The sequence below is a fragment of the Amblyomma americanum genome, chromosome 7 (genome assembly GCF_052857255.1).
Source record: "Amblyomma americanum isolate KBUSLIRL-KWMA chromosome 7, ASM5285725v1, whole genome shotgun sequence".
NCBI classification, from domain to species: Eukaryota; Metazoa; Arthropoda; class Arachnida; order Ixodida; family Ixodidae; genus Amblyomma; species Amblyomma americanum.
The window spans coordinates 18548980-18570853 of NC_135503.1; the positions used below are offsets into that span (position 1 = coordinate 18548980).

General features: G+C 47.2%; 1 protein-coding gene across 1 annotated transcript in view; it reads right to left on the reverse strand.

The window, feature by feature from the left end:
- Nucleotides 1–1486: 1486 nt before the first annotated feature.
- The window catches only part of LOC144098610 (uncharacterized), a 46715-nt gene continuing 26327 nt past the window's right edge, over nt 1487–21874 (reverse strand). Inside the window, exons 17-32 of the mRNA XM_077631390.1 lie at nt 21509–21771; nt 20244–20322; nt 19301–19459; nt 17820–17933; nt 17052–17238; nt 14139–14382; nt 12631–12811; nt 10931–11141; nt 10173–10289; nt 8007–8179; nt 6571–6754; nt 5839–5880; nt 4939–5014; nt 3625–3671; nt 2740–2979; nt 1487–1680 (exon numbers count right to left, since the gene is read on the reverse strand). Of these exons, the coding sequence (XP_077487516.1) occupies nt 1601–1680; nt 2740–2979; nt 3625–3671; nt 4939–5014; nt 5839–5880; nt 6571–6754; nt 8007–8179; nt 10173–10289; nt 10931–11141; nt 12631–12811; nt 14139–14382; nt 17052–17238; nt 17820–17933; nt 19301–19459; nt 20244–20322; nt 21509–21771 (2397 nt within the window). The 3' untranslated portion in view covers nt 1487–1600. The remainder of the gene's footprint in view (nt 1681–2739; nt 2980–3624; nt 3672–4938; nt 5015–5838; nt 5881–6570; nt 6755–8006; nt 8180–10172; nt 10290–10930; nt 11142–12630; nt 12812–14138; nt 14383–17051; nt 17239–17819; nt 17934–19300; nt 19460–20243; nt 20323–21508; nt 21772–21874) is intronic.

The following is a 21874-nucleotide window of genomic DNA, read 5'->3' on the forward strand; positions in this document are numbered from 1 at the left end:
CTAATCAACATTAATTTTTTTTACTACTGATGTGAAATTTTGATTTCATTTGACATTTCTAGAGAGTATCCTTCCACACTACACGACTGGTGCAGAATGCTTCCTGAATGCTTCCTGGACGTTCTTTATCTGTCTGTCTGTCTGTCTGTTGTTGCCAGGAAGAAAGAAAAGGAAATTGCACAGGCCTGGTCACTGGCTCAAGACGAGCCACAATCGCTACCACGTGCAGATAGTAGGAGAGTTCAAAGATGGGATAGAAAGACAGGATAGTAAAGACGCGCTAAAGACAAGGCCGATCCCGGAGGCAGTGCAATACCGGGTCAACCGGTGGCAAGAGTGAAGCATCCTTCAAACTCTCCGCCACATTTCCAAAAGTAAGTCCAATTGGACCCGTAACAGATACTCTACGGGGTGTGGACATTCGCGCATTCTTTACCAACTTGTTAGCTCCGAGTGGCGCTGAATGAAGTCTGTCTAAAAAGCACGGTTATTGCATGCCGAAAGCATACTTTACTTTACTGCATTTGACGTTGTGAAACGTTTCACGTTCTTTTATTTATATTCCCCATGGAGTGCATGCGTTCTATCGATTGGACGTCGAAAATTCTGGGGTATAGTACAATGTTTACTTGTCGTTTGCGTGATAAACTGCCAAGGATGGGCATTTTCGCGGCAATATAGAATAACTCTGCATGCAATGTTTTCGTGTCTAAAATGCGCAGTCCTTAATGTTAAATCACAGAATGTTTTCCGAAAGGAGTCTGTTTACGGTCGCTGATGGCCGGATAATTTGCTTTTATTTCTTGAATGAGGAAACGCGGTATTTTACAAGACGGCACGTGAGGACAATAACACAGCACAGTTCTGTGTGATTATGTGTCATTCAATATCAACAAAGGCCTCTAATAAGGCGCTCCAAGATAAAACCAAACACCTGAAAAAGGCTCCTTTTTTGCCTGCAATAATCACTCATGTTGAGTCTACTTGAATGCAATAACCATAATTACGTAATAGTGATTTCAAAATGAACCTGAAACCTGTAATACTGAAGCCGTATGTAGTTTACAAACTGAAAGTCTCTTGAAGAAATAAACTAATTTTGGAAGCCGTTTAGGAGGTGCCGTTCACAAAGTGATCCGCAGAAGACAAGTGCAGGAATCGGATCCTTTAGAGGGATCCTGAACCAATTCTGTCGAGCCTTTCTATTTGAGCCTTCCACTCTCGGAACATTTCAAGTTTTCAGGATGTTACAGCGGGCAGACCTAGCGTAGAGCATGCCTGTTCTCGTTGCTCGACCAATAACACGGCGTCGTTCCGTGACATTTTTATATTAATTTCATTACGCTTGCGCAAGCGCACTCGCATAACCTCTCGTGCAAGGAGGCCGCCCTGTGGCATCGGTTTAGTTTCATCGCGCCATTAACGGTAGGCTAATATGCCTCAAAGAATAGCGAAGGCTCGAAGGAGCTCGAGAAACAGCCAACAGTGGTGGTTCAGGGTCCCTTCTTCGACGCTGCTCACGATCATTTGCTGCCCGCAAAACAATTATGAAAAAAAATGTCTTCAGCGTAAAAGCACTGCCCCGTATCCTACGTCGAGGTTATTCAACCCCGATGCAGCATCCTTTCCAGATGGCGGCGGGTGCCTCGGCGTCCTTGTACACGAGTCCGTCGTAAGTGGCTGAAATGCAAGAACAGAGTCATCTATGTAGGTTCTAGCAAGATTCTGGCTGATCTATAGTCAGGTACAAGTCAAGAAAAAAGCGGATTTTCCCCGACAAAGGACCCCCTTTCCAGCAGATGGCGTCTGCCGATTGTCATGAACCTACCGGCGCGAAAATGCAGGGAGTGGCAGATAGAAGGAGATAGTATCCTCCCTGAATTGTCGGGGATAGCCTCCTACCTGCATGCATTGTCACGCTAGCGGGTTCATGAGAATCGGCCGTCGCCATTCCGTCGCCATTGGTTGGAAGGGGATCCTTCTACGGGGAAAAGCTGCATTTTTCTTGACTTGTATCCAAATATGGTTGGGCGTCACGGGAGGTAGGTGAGGAAAAACAAACTGGCGCATGGCAACGTGGACGAAACATGAAGGAACAGGTTGGTTGTGTTTATTCCCACTGCGGATCATAAGCTTGCATTATCCTCCCAAAATAAACTCAATTCGTAGTTGGGGTTCGCTCTGTCTCTGCGTGTTTCGTTCTCGTTTTCTTAAGCCTATTAGCACTTACTGAACCATGCCCGTTACAGGTCTGTTCCGAAATCGGTGTATGTGAGACGGCGAGAGAACACGCGATCTTGTTGAAGCCCAGATCTGACCATGAGCGGTAGAGCAAGGAACAGATTGACGCCAGTCCACGCCGCGTACGGAAAACAAGTGAAGTCATCTAGCAGACCCCGGACAACAATCGATTTCAAATCAAGGGTAGAATAGAGAGGGTGGGGGTGGAGACGGGAGGGAAAGGGAGATGGATATGTACTGGCTGAGTAATGAATGGGGATATTCGCATGCAGCTCCGTCATCGTACGCTTCTCTGCATTGCATCTGCGGAGAGGAGCCCGCAGTGCTACGCCGCTTCGGAGAGGGTGTTCTAGTGATGCCAATGCGTTGGTGCTATCGCCACCCTAGGAACTTTGCTGCCGCTTTTAGAAAGGTCTGAATTCCAAAACTGATGCGGCACATAGCCGAAGAAGGGCTAATAAATGGGTCGTGCAGAATACAAGTGCGAAAGAAAGAGACCTTTCCAGTCTCCGATGATGAGGTCCTTGGAGAGGATGTCCGAGCGTGTCATAGCGGGCACGATGAGGCTGGGCACGAAGTTAGCGCGGCTCAGCGAGCTGTTGGCCGCGCGGCCAGGCATCAGCGCCCAATGGAAGCCGTCCGAGCTGGCCAGGAAGGACTCGCCCGACGAGTCACAGGCCAGCATGCGTCCGGACTCGGGGTCGTAGCCCAGCAGGTAGTTGACGAACGGCTCCAAGACTGCGACACCACATGAACGCGCCGATTGGTTGTCTACTGGATCGGGCGGGGCTCCGGCAAAAAGTAGTGCTCAGGAAGCACAAAATGAACAGGTGCCCCTTCTACTGCTTTGGGCGGACCAGCACAACAACGCTAGAACAAAACACGATGCGGAGAAGCCGGCAACGGTCACTGCTAAGGTTTTTACACTTACATTCCATTGCATTGATTATTTCCAGAAAAAGCAACACTACACGGGGCCTGCTGTGCCTCCTGGCAAGATAGAAGGCAATATGTCTCCACACGGTCCTTTTGTCACGTCAGTTTCGTCAGTGCGATGTCCGGGGGGTGTTTTGGTCCATTCAAGACAGCCAAAACTTGAATGGACGGATGTCTTTATTCATTAGGGCGCATAAAGTGCCTTGGTTTTATTAATATCATATGGCGTAATTTATTAGTTTGCACCTAAGCATATTTAGCCAACGCTGCCATTTTCTTTGTCTTTGAGAACTAGGACATGCGCGCTGGAGCAGTGTTAAATGAGCTGGTATTTACTTCAATATTTCTTGCTGTCGGATTGCTTAAACCTCTGCTATTTCCCTTCAAACTCAAAATAGCTGGACACGACAGCTCTTCGAGTGAAATAAAGAGATCTTCGAAACGTACTTGACCAGGTCTTCCCGCCGTCGTTGGAAGAGAAGCAGGCCATGTGACTGAAACGAAAATATTGGGTCAGTGTTCAAGACTGCTGGGTTTACGATTATTTATGTACTACTGGGAACAAAAATGACAAGGACGCGCGAGCACCCACAGAAAACGTATCGCTGGGGGAGATATATATTGGTATCGCCATGTCCATTCCTGCTAAAAGGGGAGGACGTCCGTGAACGTCCTTGGAACGGTGTTTCAACCATTCGGCTTGATACGCGAAGCAATCATCCGAGAGCCCACACAAGCGGGCTTTTAGTAAAATTCAATAGCAAATGTAACTTCCCAGTGCCTTATCAAACTGGCGCCATATGCCATGCACACGCTCCCTGATTACGGCTGTTTGCATTAGTAAAATACATTTCGGACAGGTTGTCTTCGAGTAGAAACCGGATTGAACCCGGTTTTGTCAATAAACACTCTTCCAGGGCGCAGAGCCCGATATATCGGGTGATTTCTTTTTAACGTTTGCAGGCTCTTGTTTAGAAACTGTCAGAGATACGTAGGTGCGGTCTGTGCTGGTGTATTTCACAGCAAGACGGACATTATGCATGACTCGTCTCATATATCACATTATTAACTGAAATCAGCTAATAAATCATCTATTTTTTTTATTTTAGGAGGCAAGACTATATTGCGAAAATGAAGGATGTCAACATAAAAGGTGAGCAAAGTAGTTTCAAACTTTTTTTTATCAGAAGTGTGGTTCGAAATATCGAACGCCAAAAATTCGCATTCTGAAATCTTGTTGAGCTGGCTTTCCCGCGTTGCAGATTTATAAAATTATGTCGCTGCATATTTCTAATGAAGCAGTACTGACGTCGATCGCATATTTTATGACGTAGAAGCAGTTATCGCGATTTAAATGCCGATACTATGCGCAGCGACACTATTTTATAACTATGCTTTATTAACTCAACGAGCTTTAATATACGTAATTTTGACTTTCAACATTTCGAACCCCATTGCCGATAAAGAAAATTTAAAAAGGTGGGCTTATCTTGGACGTTGACGGCCTTCGATTTCGCAATATAATCCTGCCCTCAAAATAAAAAATAAAAAGTTTATCAGTTATTTTAGTAAAGTATTCGTCTAACTATTGAGCTCTATAGCGTACATCATGTTTGCCTTGCAGTACAATCCACCTGCAGAGAAAGCACCGACGTACCTGTCACAGTTTCAAAGACAAATATCTGTAAACGTTTAAATAAATCATCCTGTACATTACACGAAGTTGATGAGGACGATTTCTCTGTTCAAATGAGAGCTTACTTCGTTCTTCCATGGAAGTCGCAAAAGTAGACAATGTTGTTCGCCGTGTCGACCGCGAAGTGGCGCGTCTTCTTGGCTGCAAAGGGAGCAAAGAAGGGCTGTGACTTTTCAGAACAATACTTGAGTTCATTAAAATATCCTCTTACCTTAGATGAACGAAGGAGCAATACGAGATCGAGTGATTTATTGTGAGATAAAACAATTCCGAAGTCGCACAATTCATTCTAGTTTGTTTTAAAGGCAAAAGGTTATATAAGAGCTGAACTGCAAGACGTTGTAGAGTAGCTACAATTAGAAGAAGAGCTGAAATTTGAAGGAAATGAGATATCGATGACATAACTTTTGTAATAATCTATCAGTGATGCAGGTCTAGTTACCTCGTTATAACGAGACGGGTTATAAAGAAATAATAGATATAACGAACGAATGACGATTCCTCTTGGAAGCTCGGCCAACAGTGATTTGTAGTGAAATTAAACAATTCCGAAGTCGCACAATTCGTTCTAGTTTGTTTTCTAAGTAAAAAACTAATATAAGAGCTGAACTGCAAGATGTTGTAGGGTGGCTACAACAAGAAGAGCTGAAATTTGAAGAAAATGAGATATCGATGACATAACGTTTGTAATAACCTATCAGTGATGCAGGTCTAACTACAATCAAACCTCGTTAAAACGAAACGGTTTATAACGAAATAATGGATATAACGAAGGAATGACGATTCCCCTTGGAAGCTCGGTCAACACGGGCGATAACGAATCTACGGCTATAAACAAGTAATCACCAAGCGCCTTAAAATTTGTTTTAACGAGTTACAACATGCTGGCATTTAGTGAGTGCATCTACTGTTATCTTTTTCAGCGAGAAAATTGAGGGCTTATTTATTGAGGAACATGCACCTACTTTTTACGTGAGAGTACCATGTCTTGTCCTCTTCACAGGCAACTGAAAAACAAAGGGGAACACAAGGACACAAAATAAATTCTCAGGTTTTGCGAAGCGGTTTCAGATTTTATTATTCACAGCCGAGAACACTGTTCGTGTGCGGGATCTACCGTTGCCGGAGCGATTTATCAAAGGTTAAAACAAGTTTTCAACTCTTTGCGTAGATTGTAGACATACGCAACAGTGTTTGAACTACTCCTCAGGAAAAAAAGCTGTGAAAATTGGACATGACACCCCCCTAAGTGTAGCAATGTTGTCTATGGCACTGTATCGCCGATAGGGTTTGTGTGTGTGTGTCGTCTTTCTTGTGGTCTGTGTCCGTCTGCACTAAAACTTTGTACAAGGTCGTCGATGAACTTGTATAAGCATAGACACCTTGTACTGGAAAAAAAAAGTTCCAGTAGTATGAAAAAGGACGACAAAACAAGGTTGCGGCAAGTGAATAAGTGCGAAGACGCCAATTCAATCAATGAAAAAAAAAAACACGACAGGAGCCATATTGCCAGGAATATACTTTAGCGCCTTCTGATTTGTAACGAAATCACACAAATGTTAATAAACGCGAGCTTTTGAGTAAACGTTGCTTTGTAACATAATACTGCTTGGTACGAGCGAAGAAGTATACTGCGAACACACGAAGAAAAGCCATAAAAGTTTTGGGAGTAACATTGTTCAGTTCATAACACTGACCTCCGCGCTCCTGGTCCATCTCCTCGATGTAGCAGCCGTACAGCTCGAGCTGCATGCCGACGAGCAGCTCGTCTTCCATCTGCGGGTCGGACGCCTCCTCGATGACGAAGCGGATCTGGCGCGCCTGTATCGTCTTCTCCAGGCGGTCGATAGCCACGCCGTTCTTGTGGTCCAGGGTTCGCACCTGTGTTCGCGACAACCGTAAGGTCGCAAGGTCATTAGGCGAAATGTAACAAAAACGCCGAGAAAAGGAAGTGGCAGGGATATAACCACTGTTACAGCCAAAGGTCGAGCGATAGCACTGGCCTGGCTATAGACGCAGTTCTGCAGGGTTAAGCTCTTTATTGCAAAGATTACTAACCAGCTCGTCACTGACTGTAAGCACACAATCAGTCAAAGGTGAAGGTTCAAGAACAAATGTCAAGGTCATGCCATCATGGTGGACATGGTCACTATGGGGAATTGTAGTGGCCATTGTACACTCCTTGTTATGCGTAGTTTGACATAAGGTGAATCTGTTGCTATACTAGCTTATCAAGGTCAGTCAAGGTCAAGGATCTCACCTACACGAAGATCGACCTTTGCATCTAGTAGAGATATCGCTCTAAAAAAAGACCATGATTCGTGTCCCATTCTTGAACGAACGCACTGGCGAGAGTATATGCCGACGTGTTTTGACACGGTTTTGTAGCGATAGCTACATTACGGTAGCATTTCGAGCCTTCAGCGTGGCGGCGCCGTGGCGGTGGCTGCGCCGCCACGCTGTCACGTGGTTGGTCACGTGGTGCGGAGCAGCTGCCGGCGGCGCGGCGCCGTGGCTGATCACGTGGTCCGTCATGTGGTTGGTCACGTGACCAGGTTCCACTCGGCGAGCTATAGCTATCGCGTCACTCCGGGTTTAACCAGAGCTAAACCACCGCCAATTTTTTTCTTAAATTGCGTTTGCTGCAACTTTTTCGAATGTAACGCTTAGGAAGAACACTTTTTGTGGCTCTGGACGAGACTGCTGCAGGAGTGCATGCGCCTATCTCCTCCTAACCGTCTTCTCGGTATACGTTTGTGCGCTTACAACACTAAGCGCGACCGAACGTGATGTGGAATTTTCTTGGACTTTCTCAGTCTTGGACTTTTTCGTAAAAAATGAGATTAAGTATGGTTTTCTTACGTAAATATCCTCACTTTAAGAGCAGTCTTTCCGCTCCCTCTTAAGACCGCCGCTGATTCTAAGTCACTGGTATACGTACATCGTAAAGGCTCTATCGTTGGCCTCTAAGAGTTTTCTTAGTGGTGCAGCGCGCCCTATCTATGTAAAAAAAAAATGCTGGCCAACAAATTCCAATGTCTTTCACTAGTAGCATCTGCTCGTCACCCAGAACTCTGCAACCAGCCTGAGCGCGATGGATTCCCTGTCACCACTGCGCCGTGCGGCCACTCACGTCTCCGTGCTTGTACCAGTCCTGGCCGTTGTCACTGTAGAGCAGTCGGTACTTGGAGACGCGCCGCGAGCCGGGAACGTACACCACCTCCACCTGGGACACCCTGGTGACGCGCATAAAGTTCACCTGCAGGTAGTCGTGCTGCAGGCTAGACTTCACGGCCGGGGACCACACTGAGCCGCAGCAGGGAGAAGGGGAGAGTCAGACGGAGTTTGGTGTCACTAAAAAGTGCGTCACAGGAAGCACTGGGCGTGACTAATCAGTCTGTGGCAGTGGGGGTGAAGTCTAGAATGTGTGCGGGGTTTGAGAAAGGGAAGGGAAGAGGAGCTGTATTGCCGCCCTTATTGAAGACTTATGCAGTTGTAGTTCGCACTTACACAGATTTGTCGTGGTTACAGTTTAATTCTACAAGCGCTGATTATTCACCGCACTAGTAACAAAAGCGGTAAGCCTGTTTCGTTTGCAATGAAATCAACGTCATTTGTAACAACGACTTGTCTTCATATTGTCGAGAATGAATACATTGAGAGAAATATTTTACGTTATTTTCGGCACAGAGCCGGAACCCTTCATTACTGCGTACTACAGTTGAGCCTCGTTATAACGAAGTTGAGGGGGTCCGTCTATTACTTCGTTATAGCCGTAGCTTCATTATAGCCCGTGCTGACCGAGCTTCCAAGGGGAATCGTCCTTCCTTCGTTATATCCACTAGTTCGCTATAAACCATTTCGTTATAACGAAGTTTGAGCGTACTCACCCACGATTGTAAGCTGAATATTTTGGTGGTAGCAGCAATAAGCTAGTTGAAAATCACTATGTAAACACATCATCGGGCGTTAAAAGGCGCGTTGTAAATTGCGCTGCATAGGCTGACGGGAACGTTATGTGAGAAATGTTTTTTTTTAATTTTTAGGTTTAGTACGCCTTTTTTTCATTGAACTGGAAGGGTTAAATTTTCTTCATAATAAAAAAATATGCTGGCCCCTGCGGTGGCAGTGTAGCAACACGCACGGCGCTCCCGGCTCGTGCATCAAGGAGTACAAAGAGCGGCACCGCTCCTTGCGCGGCCCGGGACGCTGTCGAGGCTCAGCAGAGCAACAGCAGCTCCTCAGCGCTCCTTCATCACCGGGGTTCCTTTCTACTACAACAATAAATGTGGTCGCGAGCTTCCCATCTTCGCACGCGATAGTGGCATAAGGCTCTGAAATTAGCATTTAGTAACAAATTTTATTTCTTGAAGGCCCCGTTGACATTTGAGTGGTGAGCCACATTTGGGGCTTTTTGTCCCCGAGAACAATAGTCGCTGCACACGGCGGTGCATTATTGAAAAACGGGCGGGCACAAAGAAAAGAAGAGAAAATTAGCGCTAAACCTGATAAATCTCTTTAGACAGAACGATTGAATCCATTTGTCCGTGCTAACTTGATGATGAAGATGAATTTTTATGGCGCAAGGGCAGCTTTGGCCAAAGAGCGCCATGACACAAGGTGGGGTCAAAGGCCCATTTCCCAAGCATTTCACCCTAAGAAGCCGAGCACCTGGCAGGGGGAAGCTTGTACCCATTGTATCACCGGTGGGTACCCGGCGGCACTGGGGATCGAACCCCTCACCTCCGTGCTAACTTGCTATGGCAGATTCGTTTGCCATAATTTCGTGACCGTGCGTTTGCCTTTAAAGCGCGCTTTGCCTACTAACTTTCTGTATTAAGGCGAAGCCGCTTTTTTTTTTTTTTTTTGAGCAAGAGGCAGGTGTTGATAGGGTTGTTGTCAGAGCGCGTTACTGCCCAAAAAACGTTTATGATCCTTTTGTTGAGGTGAGCACGAGTGAGAACGGGAGGTATGGGGAAGGCTGGCGTGTAAAGAGTGGGCGCAAGTTGAGACGCAGCGCTATGCTGTGTACAAAGGGTAAAAAGGCCTTCAAACCCTCCGAGCTTATGAAAGACTTAAACTGCAAACCTTAACAAGAAAACAACACTGCGAAGACCTGGTTTCCTAACTGGGTTACTTCATAACTTTCTTCAGCGCAATAACACCTGACCTTCATTGCGTTGCGCTGATGCAATGAGTGACGCAACTCTGTATCCAAGTGCTAACTGTATTGACAGCGCTACTAAAGATTTCGTTTAGTTGGTACAAAAACGAAGTTGCCGATGTTATAAACACTTACCGCTCGAGCCACCTTTCCGAACATCCCACGGCGCGTGGGAGCTGTCTGCTGCCGAAGATGCCGTTATCTGGCAGTTCTCAATGGCTCCACTCTGCATTCCCAGCTCAAATACGCACTCTGGGGAAACGAATGAGTAAGAAGAAAGTTATGCCTCTGTACAATGTATTTACGACGTCCATGTAAAGATAAATCAAACAGAAAAATCCTCAAAACCGCCACTACTCTTTAAAAAATAAAAGGTGCAACATTACTTGTCTTTTCTTTAATTGATTGATCATTCGATCGTGACTGCAATCAGACAAAAATTCTATGATGACAAATTAAGAATATCCGGCGGAACGAAATATGGAGGAATGGCAACAACTGCACCCAAAAGTACGTTTTCGAAGTCAGAAAATTTAAAGCTGTTTGTTCAATTGTTTATGCACCAATATCGCGGCTTAGTGGATAATTGAATAAGTTAACAATTCTGAGAAACGTTGCTGCGGAGACAGTCTATTTCTAGTGAGGTTTATGTTGAACACAAGGGGTACAAATGTGCGCGTAAGTACTCTGCGACGTAAAAAAGAAACAAGATGAAAAACTGGAGGCACGTCATTAAAGGAATTACGTGGAGAGTGAAACGAATCTTATTTCTCTCTGTCAGCAGCAAGCACTGCCGCTATCGTTGGCGCGTCAGCCCAAAGCAAAACGCAGTTAACCCCTTCGCCATGCTATCGCTATCCGACAAAAACGCGAATCACGATAAGGAGACTGACCGTTGCTGTTGACGGTGAAGAGCACGTGGCTAGTGTTGGCGCAGGGCATTCCCTGCATCTGCTTCTGGGAGCCCCTGGAGGTCTGGTCGCAGAGCGCCCGGTACGGGATGGTGGCCAACGTCTCGCCCGTCCCATAGCCCCGCTTGTTCTCGGGGTCTACGGCGAGCGTCATGTTCAGCTCCAGCTGGTCGGCGAACATCAGCGTGGGGAGCTGCGCGGACCCCCTTCATTGCACTTCAGTTGTTCGCATTTAGTTTGCGGTAAGGCGCAAACTAAGTATTCAGGAACTTTTATGTTGTTTTCTACATGTGTCAGCGTTGATCATTAAGGAAAATTCCCGAAGCAGTATCCCTGTAGTCAGTAATTACTTCGCATAAAGATTAAAAGAGAGATTGAGAAAAGGAAAGGAAGGGCGGGTGGGGAGGTTAGTCAGAAGAAAATTCTGGTTGACTACTCTGCTGTACAGTTGGCAGGAGAAGCAGGGGCAAAATAGGAGCAGTAAACATGAGTATGAAGTACGTTAATGACTGACGCGAGAAGTGTGAGAAGCTGTTACATTCCCTTGCATAATAAACACAGCGACCCTCAAGAGTTCAAGGAGTGGAGCCGTGCATGGCAAGCCTTTGAGGCCACCTGTACGCGGATTATGTTTTCCGCCAAGTGTAGAGTTTTAAGGTGGTTGAGTGCACAGCAAAGAACCTGTGAAGTTTCATACGTAAATTCGCACTGAAATTCAGCATAGTAGAGGGCCGTCCATCAAGAGAATGCGCTCGCTAGTGCAATTGCTTTGACAGATGAATAAAGCTTACAAATGTGAGGGAAGGGAGAAAGTACTTGACATCAGAGGTATTTATAAGCGGAAAAAATGTGGAGAACACTGGGTGGCTCCTCTGACAACCAAATGTTTACTATAAAGGAACGTTCGCACTCCTACCGTGCATCGTTAAAGTGCGAGCTCAGTCTGAATGACTGAGGTACCACTAGACACTGCTGTATGTACAGTTGAACCTCGTTATAACGAAGCTGAAGGGTCCCGGCGATTACTTCGTTATAGCCAAAGCTTCATTATAGCCTGTGTTGCCTGAGCTTCCAAAGGAAAAAGTACTTCGTTATATCCATTATTTCGACATAAACCGTTTCGTTATCACGAAGTTAGACTGTTATTTACCATGCACCAATCTTCGTGAAGTATCCCGTGTGCAACAAAAAAACAAAAAAGAAAATGATATGTACAGGTTTTAAGCGGCCTAAAAGAAATAGCTCGATCGAATCAGAGAACAAACGCGAGATGTGAATGTCCTGTAACGAAATCAGATTTGGGCAAGATATACAGGGCGGAATAGTGACAAACAGCTGCCTCTGAAAACGACGGGTATAGAAGCCATGTTAAAGGAAACGCAGTTAGTTGGGCAAATGAGGTTAGAAAAGTTTCTGGGACAGGGTGGCCATAGTTTACTCATTACCGGAGTGACAGGTGTCTCCTGGAAAAAGAGGCTCTTCCTGCAGTGTGCTCACGTCAGCTGATAATAACAACGACGGTACTAAATGTACGACATGAGTGGTTCAGGCGGAAGTTGACAGATAAAGCGAGGTATAACTAAAGCACCGTAGTCCTCGTCAACCACCTTGGTCACAGCAAGCGTGCTTTCTTACCGGCGGACACAGAAGCAAAGTGTGCTCAGAGGTGGCTGTGCCCTCACCTCGATGTCGACGCCGGTGCTGGTGTTCCTGACGATTGGCTGGTAGCGGCTGACCGAAACCACTTCGACGAGAGATTCGAAGGTGATGAAGAAGGGTAGGAAGAGCCGGAATATGAGCTTGCTCGGCTCAGACGTCGAGTCGTCCGAGTGACGGATGTATGCGGCAAGTGCGACCCGGTCCCTGCGTTTACGCGAAAGCATTAAGCGCATCCAACAGACTGCGATGCAACGGAAACGAAGTCAAGGGACCATCGTCAACTTGATACTCTTGTTGGCGCAAAATCACAGCGTACAAGATTAGGGAGTAAGGAGACACTAAAGAAACACAGTGCGGCGCTGATTCACGATACATCGATTTCTGCGAGCTACTAGAGACCTAACACAACCATTTTATGCAAGCAGTGCGGTGCAACGTCAAGTTCACAGCAAACACACTACGAAACAGGCTTTCTCTTGCTTTATGTCTCTGACCTAAGTTATGGGTGAAACGTGTGCGTAAAATATCAGAAGGTAGTGCAGCGGTGTTCGTAGCGCTGTAACCACATACATATTAGCAGGTGCTATCTTTTTATTATCACAATAGATTCTTGCTTGCAGCTACTCGCAGAGTTGCTGCCATGTTTAATGAGGTTTCATCGTATTTTACTTGCTTAAGATAAACACACGTGACAGGCGAATGTACTGGGCGCCGTGAGTAGTGCTGTAATCTTTCTCTACCACCGATGGAATTGTGCATGTGACTAAGGTCGCTGCTCTTCTAGGGTTCACTCGTAATTTCTATCTGTCCCTCTGGCGCCCCCGACTTTTAGAGAAAATGAACGGGAGGAGAGTATGCGGATAATGAATGAGATGTTTCCGGAATAGTTGGTGCGATTTCTTTGCAATTCCGTGACAAACAAGACAGCGATGTGCCCTGTTTGTCTCTCTATGTTCGTGTCCAAATGCTCACGCTGGTCGACCCAGACAGACCATGTGAACTCTTTTGCGAAGCATTCGGCCGGTGCCCTGCATTGTGGAGATGCCTTCTCGCAGCATTCTGTTGGTCCTTTTAGTTCCAAGCGCGATGTCTTGAGTCTAACTTAATTGTTGGATCCAATAAATGTAATTTTAATGCATAAATGACAAGTTACCCTCATATTTTAACGCTCGATATTGCGCCATAAAATATTTTAACATATTTTACGAGTTTAATTTGAATAACGAAAAGTTATTTTAGTATTTTTTAACAATTTCAATGGCGCGGCTTGTGAAAAAATATCCTTGAGCACTAGTTCTCTCTCACGATCCACGAGGGAAAGATAACATTCGCCCATGCAATAATTTCCTTCAAAACTTACAAGTCGGCTTCTCCACAAGGCTAATCAAACGTCCTGCGGAGAAGCTTGAACAGGGTAAGCTGACAGGCTAGTTGGTTTTGCATGATATTTCAACAGCTTGCCTGGAAATTTCGTGTACCCCTATACTGTACACGAGACAATGCGCGGGAAAGGGCCGGATGCGATGCTCACTCCCTCTCGTAGACGTGGCTGTCGTCGACCAGCACGCGCACGTCCACCAGCGCGCTCTCCTTTCCGGTGCGCACGACGCGCAGCATGTGCGTGGCCGTGGCTCGCCAGTGGAGCGCCGTCACCTGCAGCGTCACCGGGTGGCGGCTGCCGTCATCGGCCACCGGGTGGTCGGTCATCTCGGCCAGAACCTCCACAACGATGTCGTCGTCCCCCTGCTGGAGTTTGCCCCGCACGTGGCTGTAGCCTGCGACGCCACGAAACGAGTGATGGCGGACGATCAAAGACAGCGCGGAAGGAAGGAAGGAAATACAGGTGGAGGGAGAGGGGGAGGAAGAGAAGGAAAGAAAGAAAGCAAGACGAGATGGATAGATGGAGGCAGGGAGGGAAAGAAGGAGAGAAGAAAAGAAAGGAAAGAAAGAAAGGGAGGCAGGTAGACGGATGGAGGGAGGGAGGGAGTGAAAGAGGGAAGAAAAGAGGAAAGAAAGCAAGGAAGGATATATGGACAGATGGAAAGAAAGATAGCGAAAAAATTGGAAGACGCTTAAGCTTCGCCTTTAAGAGTGGCACGCGACAACGTGTTGCAGTTGCAGCAAGTCCACGGAACGCCATCGTCCGTTCGGCGCGACGCTTTGCCTGTTAGACAAATCGCTCTGCTACGTACGGTGAAATGGGCGTTCGGAGCGGCAAACCACGTAGAAGCGCTGCCAGGCGCCTTGCCGAAACGCGCGGGACTCAAGTTGCAGTCGCAGTTCGTCGGCACATCGTTCTCGACAAACCCGATGCCGCGAACGCCAGCTTAGCGTCCGCGCCGAACGAACGGGCAGCAAGCCGCAACCCGCCGCGGTGGCTCAGTGGTTAGGGCGCTCGACTACTGAGCCGGAGTTCCCGGGTTCGAACCCGACCGCGGCGGCTGCGTTTTTATGGAGGAAAAACGCTATGGCGCCCGTGTGCTGTGCGATGTCAGTGCACGTTAAAGATCCCCTGCAGGTGGTCGAAATTAATCCGGAGCCCTCCACTACGGCACCTATTTCTTCCTTTCTTCTTTCACTCCCTCCCTTATCCCTTCCCATACGGCGCGGTTCAGGTGTCCAACGATATATGAGACAGATACTGCGCCATTTCCTTTCCCCCAAAAAACCAATTATTATTATTATTAGCAAGCCGCAAGCCTCGTGGTGAACGCGCTTTGGATGTGCGCTGAGTTGTTCGCCGCTCACCGCATGGTTCCTGCGTGCCCGCACGGCCCGACTGCGCCCGAACGAGAGATATGTCAGACGCGTCACTTCCTTTCCTTAAAATCAATTTTCATTTCATTTTCCTTTCCTTACAGCGCGGTTCGGGTGTCCACAGCAATATGTGAGACAGGCCTCACTTCCTTTAGCCCCGCCGCGGTGGCTCAGTGGTTAGGGCGCTCGACTACTGATCCGGAGTTCCCGGGTTCGAACCCGACCGCGGCGGCTGCGTTTTTATGGAGGAAAAACGCTAAGGCGCCCGTGTGCTGTGCGATGTCAGTGCACGTTAAAGATCCCCAGGTGGTCGAAATTATTCCGGAGCCCTCCACTACGGAACCTATTATCCTTTCTTCTTTCACTCCCTCCTTAATCCCTTCCCTTACGGCGCGGTTCAGGTGTCCAACGATATATGAGACAGATATTGCGCCATTTCCTTTCCCCAAAAACCAATTATTATTATTACTCACTTCCTTTCCTTAAAACCAACTTTCATTTTACTTCCCTTGCGGCGCGGTCCGGGTTGTCCACCGAAATATGTTACAGGCGTCCCTTCCTTTCCTTGCGCTGCCGTCGCGTGCTCTTTCTTGGGGCAGTGGCGTATATTGCGAGGGGGAGGAGGGGGAGGAATTTTTCCCTCACGGCCGACTCCGACAACACCGGCTTTTCTGCGACACGAGCTCCTTAACGCTATCGCGTTAAAAGAGGGAAGAAGGAAATCAAGAAAGCAAGGAAGGATAGATGGACAGATGGAGGGAGGGAAAAATTGAAAGAGGTAAGAAATGAAGAAAAGAAATAAAGCACGGAGGATGAATAGATGGAGGGAGGAGAGATAAAAAGAGGGAGAGAAAAAGGAAAGCAGGGAAGGATGGTCAGATGGAGGGAGGAAGCAAAAAAAGGAAAGAATAGAAGGGAAGAAGAGAAACGGAGAAAGAGAGATGGAGAGGAGACCGGTAGAGCATGAAGTACCTGCGCAAGGAAAAGAGGACTTAGAGCTAATTGCACATGTGTGTGTCATAAATGCAGGCGGGTTGGCTGAAGCGACGTGCAACTTTCAAGCAACGTTTGTAGAGACTGCAGTGCGTGTCACGTCGGTGTTGGTGCGCACTGTTGCATCAGTGCAGGGGGACATTAGCGTTGAGCTCATCTGAAGGAAGTTACGAGTGTCAGACATTTACGTTGCAGACAAGCAATGGATCCAACGTAGCCACGTTCTTCTGATAGCGCACAACGGTATTTTTGGTTCCAGAGACAGGCAGTACACTTATTTAGCCATTTTATCTGAAGTAACTACGCAGAAGTAAACAAAAAATGCCGTGAGCAAATTCTGAGTTCAAGAAGAGTAACGTCACTCTGACTCAGAGTGTGGTTTGGGCAAATGTTCTTGTCAACAGAAAACAATTGGCGGTGGTTTAGCTCTGGTTAGACGTGGAGTGACGCGATAGCTACAGCTGGCCAAGTGGAACTTGGTCACGTGACCAACCACGTGGCGAATCACGTGATCAGCCACGGCGCCGCGCCGCTGGCAGCTGCTCCGCACCACGTGACCAACCACGTGACAGAGTGGCGGCGCAGCCACAGGGTGGTGGTGCCGCCACGCTTAAGGCTCGAAATGCTACCGTAGTGTAGCTATCGCTACAAAAAAAAAAACAGTTGAGAAGTGCAACCATGCACGGCAACTGACCAGGGTTGGCGTAGAAGCCCAGTGAGGCGAACGCCTTGTCAGTCTGCACATTGCCGAACGATGATGTCAGCGTGAAGTTGAGAGGTCGGCTGCGCCAGCAGGGAATGTTACGGCCCACGGCCTCCACGCGTAGCCCATGAATGTTAACGATGCCGCTCTTCTCGTGAACAGCGCCTCGGGCTTCGACCTGCGGATTGGTATCGTTCGGCTAACAACCCCTTCGTTCTGATCTAATCTTTCATGCTCCGCACTAAGCATCTAAGCTCTGCGCTAAGCTCTGTACGAGCAGCATCAGACAAGAATCAGCTCAGCAACCCACACCCATACCACTCTCTTCCCACACACCTGCTAACATAAATTCCCGATCGATAACCACGGTTCACTACATATAACGTTTATCGATGCAGGTGTGTTATTTTTTGTACATTAAATTTACGAAGACGCCATGTGCATAGCACATAACGGTGGCTCATGCGCTTTACACGTGCTATACACCCAATGTCACCTCTAAAGCGAACATGTTTTCAGTACATTTTTGTTCAAGCTGTCTTGTAGCCTTTACAGTGAGGATGAAAACATGCGTACTGGAACCACGAAGAGTTGTTCCCTCGCAGATGGGTCACGGTACCTTTTTTTTTACGATCAATATTTCTTGCGGAACGTGGCTCCAAAAGTGCCACTATTTATGTGCAAAGCTGTGGTGTGACAGCACTATGCGCGTGTCTATTGAGGTGTCAGTACGCGGGAGTAAGCAGTGCAGCGCCGTACTTGAAGCTCGGCCATTGTTCCCCGGGCCAGGGTGATGTTGAAGGGTATCCAGAGCCGCTGTCGCACCCGGATGTCTGTGGGACCTCCGTTGGTAGACTTGACCTTAGGGTCGCCCTGAAATGGCGGCGCCGCGAGCATATCAGGAAGCGCTACCTCGTCGTGAACATCGAAACAGCTCTATTTATTAAAGAATAAAATTGCGCTTAACCTTCTCTGGCAGTAAAGTGGTCTGTTTGGTGACAAAACAACCCACCTTTTTTTTTACATATTTTTGTTATGCTGAGGTGTGACACTTTTTCAAATCAGCAGCAATGACTAATTTGGTAGGTTCAGGGAGAGAGAGGGGTGCGCGAACGCTCAGTGGAGAAGTTTGATTAACTGGATAAAGTGGCTCGTAGTAGATGAGATTTAAGCGATCTGCCACTGTAACAGTAAACTGATCGGCTGAACCGAAGTAGCCAGAATATCTCATACATTTTTTTGTGACTTAACGCCATAAGACAGTGCAAAGATGGACAACCAAAACAAACAACTCTCTCCTAATTTTAGAAGTTTTTAACGAATCATTCCTTCATTACCTATGCCTATTTATTATACCACTAAACCACATAAGTACGCGTATTAGGTTCCGTGAAAACACATCGGGGGAGAGGAAGGAGGGAAGACAGCTATGCACACGAATTAACGCACAATGGTGTGAGGCACGGTATAAACCAAATTCGTAATGGGACGTATGCCAGCTGCTCAGCCTCGGTTCAAGAGAACGAATTTACTTGTCTGGCCTCCCTCGACTTGACTTTTCTTTTTTTTAGTTTAAAATTGCATCTCTCCTGTCTTATTAATACCACGATAGGAAAGATGCAGCGTCAACCGTTCTCTATCATGCATCCAAGAGACATCTAAGCTCAGACATTTATCGTAGTATAGCGTTGAGTACTTCAGAGAACGGCCCCTAGTGTACTGTGGTTTAGATTATTAATGCGAAAGCATTACTAGGGTATGTCGACAAAGTCGTGTCCGCAAAACGTGTCCTCAGAAGTTGTGAGGAGCTTAGAAAAGGTAGCGCCAAACCAATGGTTGTAATCGAAAGAGGATGATGGGAGGTTGACGCCGAAAAAAGAATTATGTCGATAAGCTGATTAGTTAATAAATTAGAGCCAAAAATGTCCAAAATTTTGGCGGAGCCAGGAAAACGCGTGGCGTCAAATTTGAAAACGAAGCGTGGCGCCAAGTTTAAAAACTCAAAATGGGCAACTGATGGAACTTGATTAAATAAGACAATTAATTGTGGGAGTTGGGAAATTGGACGAATTTACATCAGTGCTTAATCGAGTAAATGTGAGGAGAAGGGACAAGCGAAGCAAAGAGAGGAAAAGAGGGTACAAGAGAAACGAGGAGGCGTCAATGCTTTTGCATTCCTCCAGTGCGGGTTACCGCAGTGACCTCGGACGTTCTTTGCTTTCAGTGGCCGCTACGCGTACCGTTCCGAGCGTCTGATCCGGCACGTCCGCGATGCGCATGCGAGTGGTGGCAGTCTTCCGACTAGTCTGGCCAGACACGGTGGTGGCTGTCAGGCTCACTTCCATTCCCGGCAGTAGGCTGGAGTTGCGCTTCAGAAGGAGCGGAACCGTGAACCTCAGCTGCGAATGAAGAATGAGAGAAAGTGGTCTCGCATCATCGTTCGCACGTGAAGTGGACTGCACTGCGCCTCCGAACGGAGAACTCTCGCTTTTGTATCTGTAATTTGCAGGTTTTTCCGAACTCATGAGCCACATGCTCACCAAGACGGCACTGGGAGCTAGAGCTGACGTCAGATGGCCGGAGGTCGAATGTCCCCAGCTCATCACGCGCGAGAATGACGCCTTTGCAGCCTTAACACTGACTGCCACTATTGGCACTCACAAAGACAGCCGTTGACTCCAAGACTTAATCTCTTGAGAACAGCTATATGAATGAATGCGGCTTCAGATTAGCTGACGCAAGGTATAGACACCCCAGTCCCGGGTGGTTGCAGTTATAGGCGAAGTATATCATTTAGTGCACCTTATCGGGTGCATTGTAATGATCTCCTGGCAGGCAGTAAGATGACTTTTAATGTCGCAATGTATTTCGACAGTCACTGCACGGAGAGACCCGTAAAAACGAACCTCAGTCAAGTTATAGGGCCGTTCACGACTGTGCGGAAAGAAATCCGCAAGTCGCTTTGGCACTTTTATGGGAGAACGACGATAGCGGACGGAGCCGGTATTTTCCAATATTAGAAACAATGCAGCTTAAAAAAAATTATACATAAAAAATGACTGATGTGTTGTCTGAATATTACTGTATAATTATCCTACTGCGCAGCATTCTACTCCTAGCCCTTCTCTATTCTTTTTTTTGTACGAACATCTGCACCTGCACTGTGGCAAGTAATCAGCTTACCATATTCTCTTCCTCCGTCTTGCGTTCGATATACGAGTTGCAGATCAGGTGCAAGTCGTAGTGGCCAAATATTCTCCTTCTATAGGGGGAAAAAAAATCCTCGTTAAAGAACATATTTGGGCTTTCTGAAGGAACTTTGTCAGTAATCTACTTTTAATGTCCTGAGCACTTTTTGTTCATTTGTTTCCTGCTCACTGCAGAATCTTTTTTAATAGCATCTGCTCACGCTGTTTAAAACTCAAGCAGGACTCGCATCGCAGAACAGAATAATTTGCTAGAGCAAGCAGTTGTAGCCAGAAATAGCTTAGATATGAAGACGAGAAAAGACAAGAGTAAAAGCAAAGAAGAAAGTATAGTTTGCCGACGCCTAAAGGTTCGATAAAGTGTATCAATCGCGCACTATACTTACAAGTAAGGCTAGAGAGGGTTAAACATTTAATAACGTATTAGCAAGCATAGCAGCTATGCACCCGCATTTACGTTTACCGAGACTAGGGACACACTGATTTGACCAAAAGCAATGCCGCACAAGGTTCTGCATAACGAGCTTTTACTAGAATTTAAATTGCGCCTTTACCGCATCACTCACCTGAAATATAAAAAAAAATCTTTCTTTCGTTTTTACACTTCAAGAAAAGAAAACAAAAATGTACAGTTCATAATACGATGTGATGCGACAAATCTTCGTTGGCAGTATTGGTTGTACATTTCTTTTCTACAATGATCGCCTTCCAGTGCGTCTTCGAATTGTATTTCGCCGTCGCTTTTTCGTACCAGTGCTTCGTGGGTTTCTCATAGGTGGAGGATTCTCGAGAGTGGAATGAATGGATGGGTGGTGGGTAGAGGATTCCCGGTGGTTCAGGGTAGGTGGCAGGTGCTGGTTGAAGCTTCTTTTGGGTGGAGATGGGTTTGTCAATGGTGGTTGGTGGCTTCTGGACGGGGAAAGTGGGTGGATGGTTTCTGGAAGGTGGCGGGTGATTGGTGGTGGGTGGAGCTCCTGGAGAGTGAGACGGGTTGCTCGGTAGTGGGAGGATGATTCTGGAGAGTGGGTATGAGTGGAGGGCAAAGGTGGGTGGGTAGAGGGGGGATGTCTCCTGGAGGATGGAGGTGGCATCACGTATGTAAGGCGGACACATTTTGCGAAGATGAGGGTTGTAATGCTAACGCATTAAATATAAATAATTGGAGGCAGCAGCGAAAGTGCTTTGGAAACCGCAAGTCACACATCAGCTTCGTAAGCAACGTTTGGAGCCCCCTGGACTCACGCTGCGTTGACGGGCAGCTTGTCCCATTGGCTGGGCTTGACGCACGGGTAGTTCATGCCTAGGTGCGAGACGCCCTCGTGGCAGAGCTCGAAGTCGTCCATGGAGGCTGCCCCTTCATCCAGGGTCAGGTCGAAGTTGAGTGAGGAAGCGGTGAACGGCTCCAGTTCGAGGAACAGCGTCATCAGCAGCATGGCTCCCGGCGCCAGGCTGTGCAGGGTGGCTTCGTGCGGGCCAACCGCCATCTGCCGGGGGGCCTTGGCCAGCTGCGTGTGAAGAGCGGCAGACAGCCTGTGAACGACGCTCGCAGAGTTTGTGTAGGACAACTCAAGTACGACGACGAAGCCAAGTCAACATCTGCCGACACAG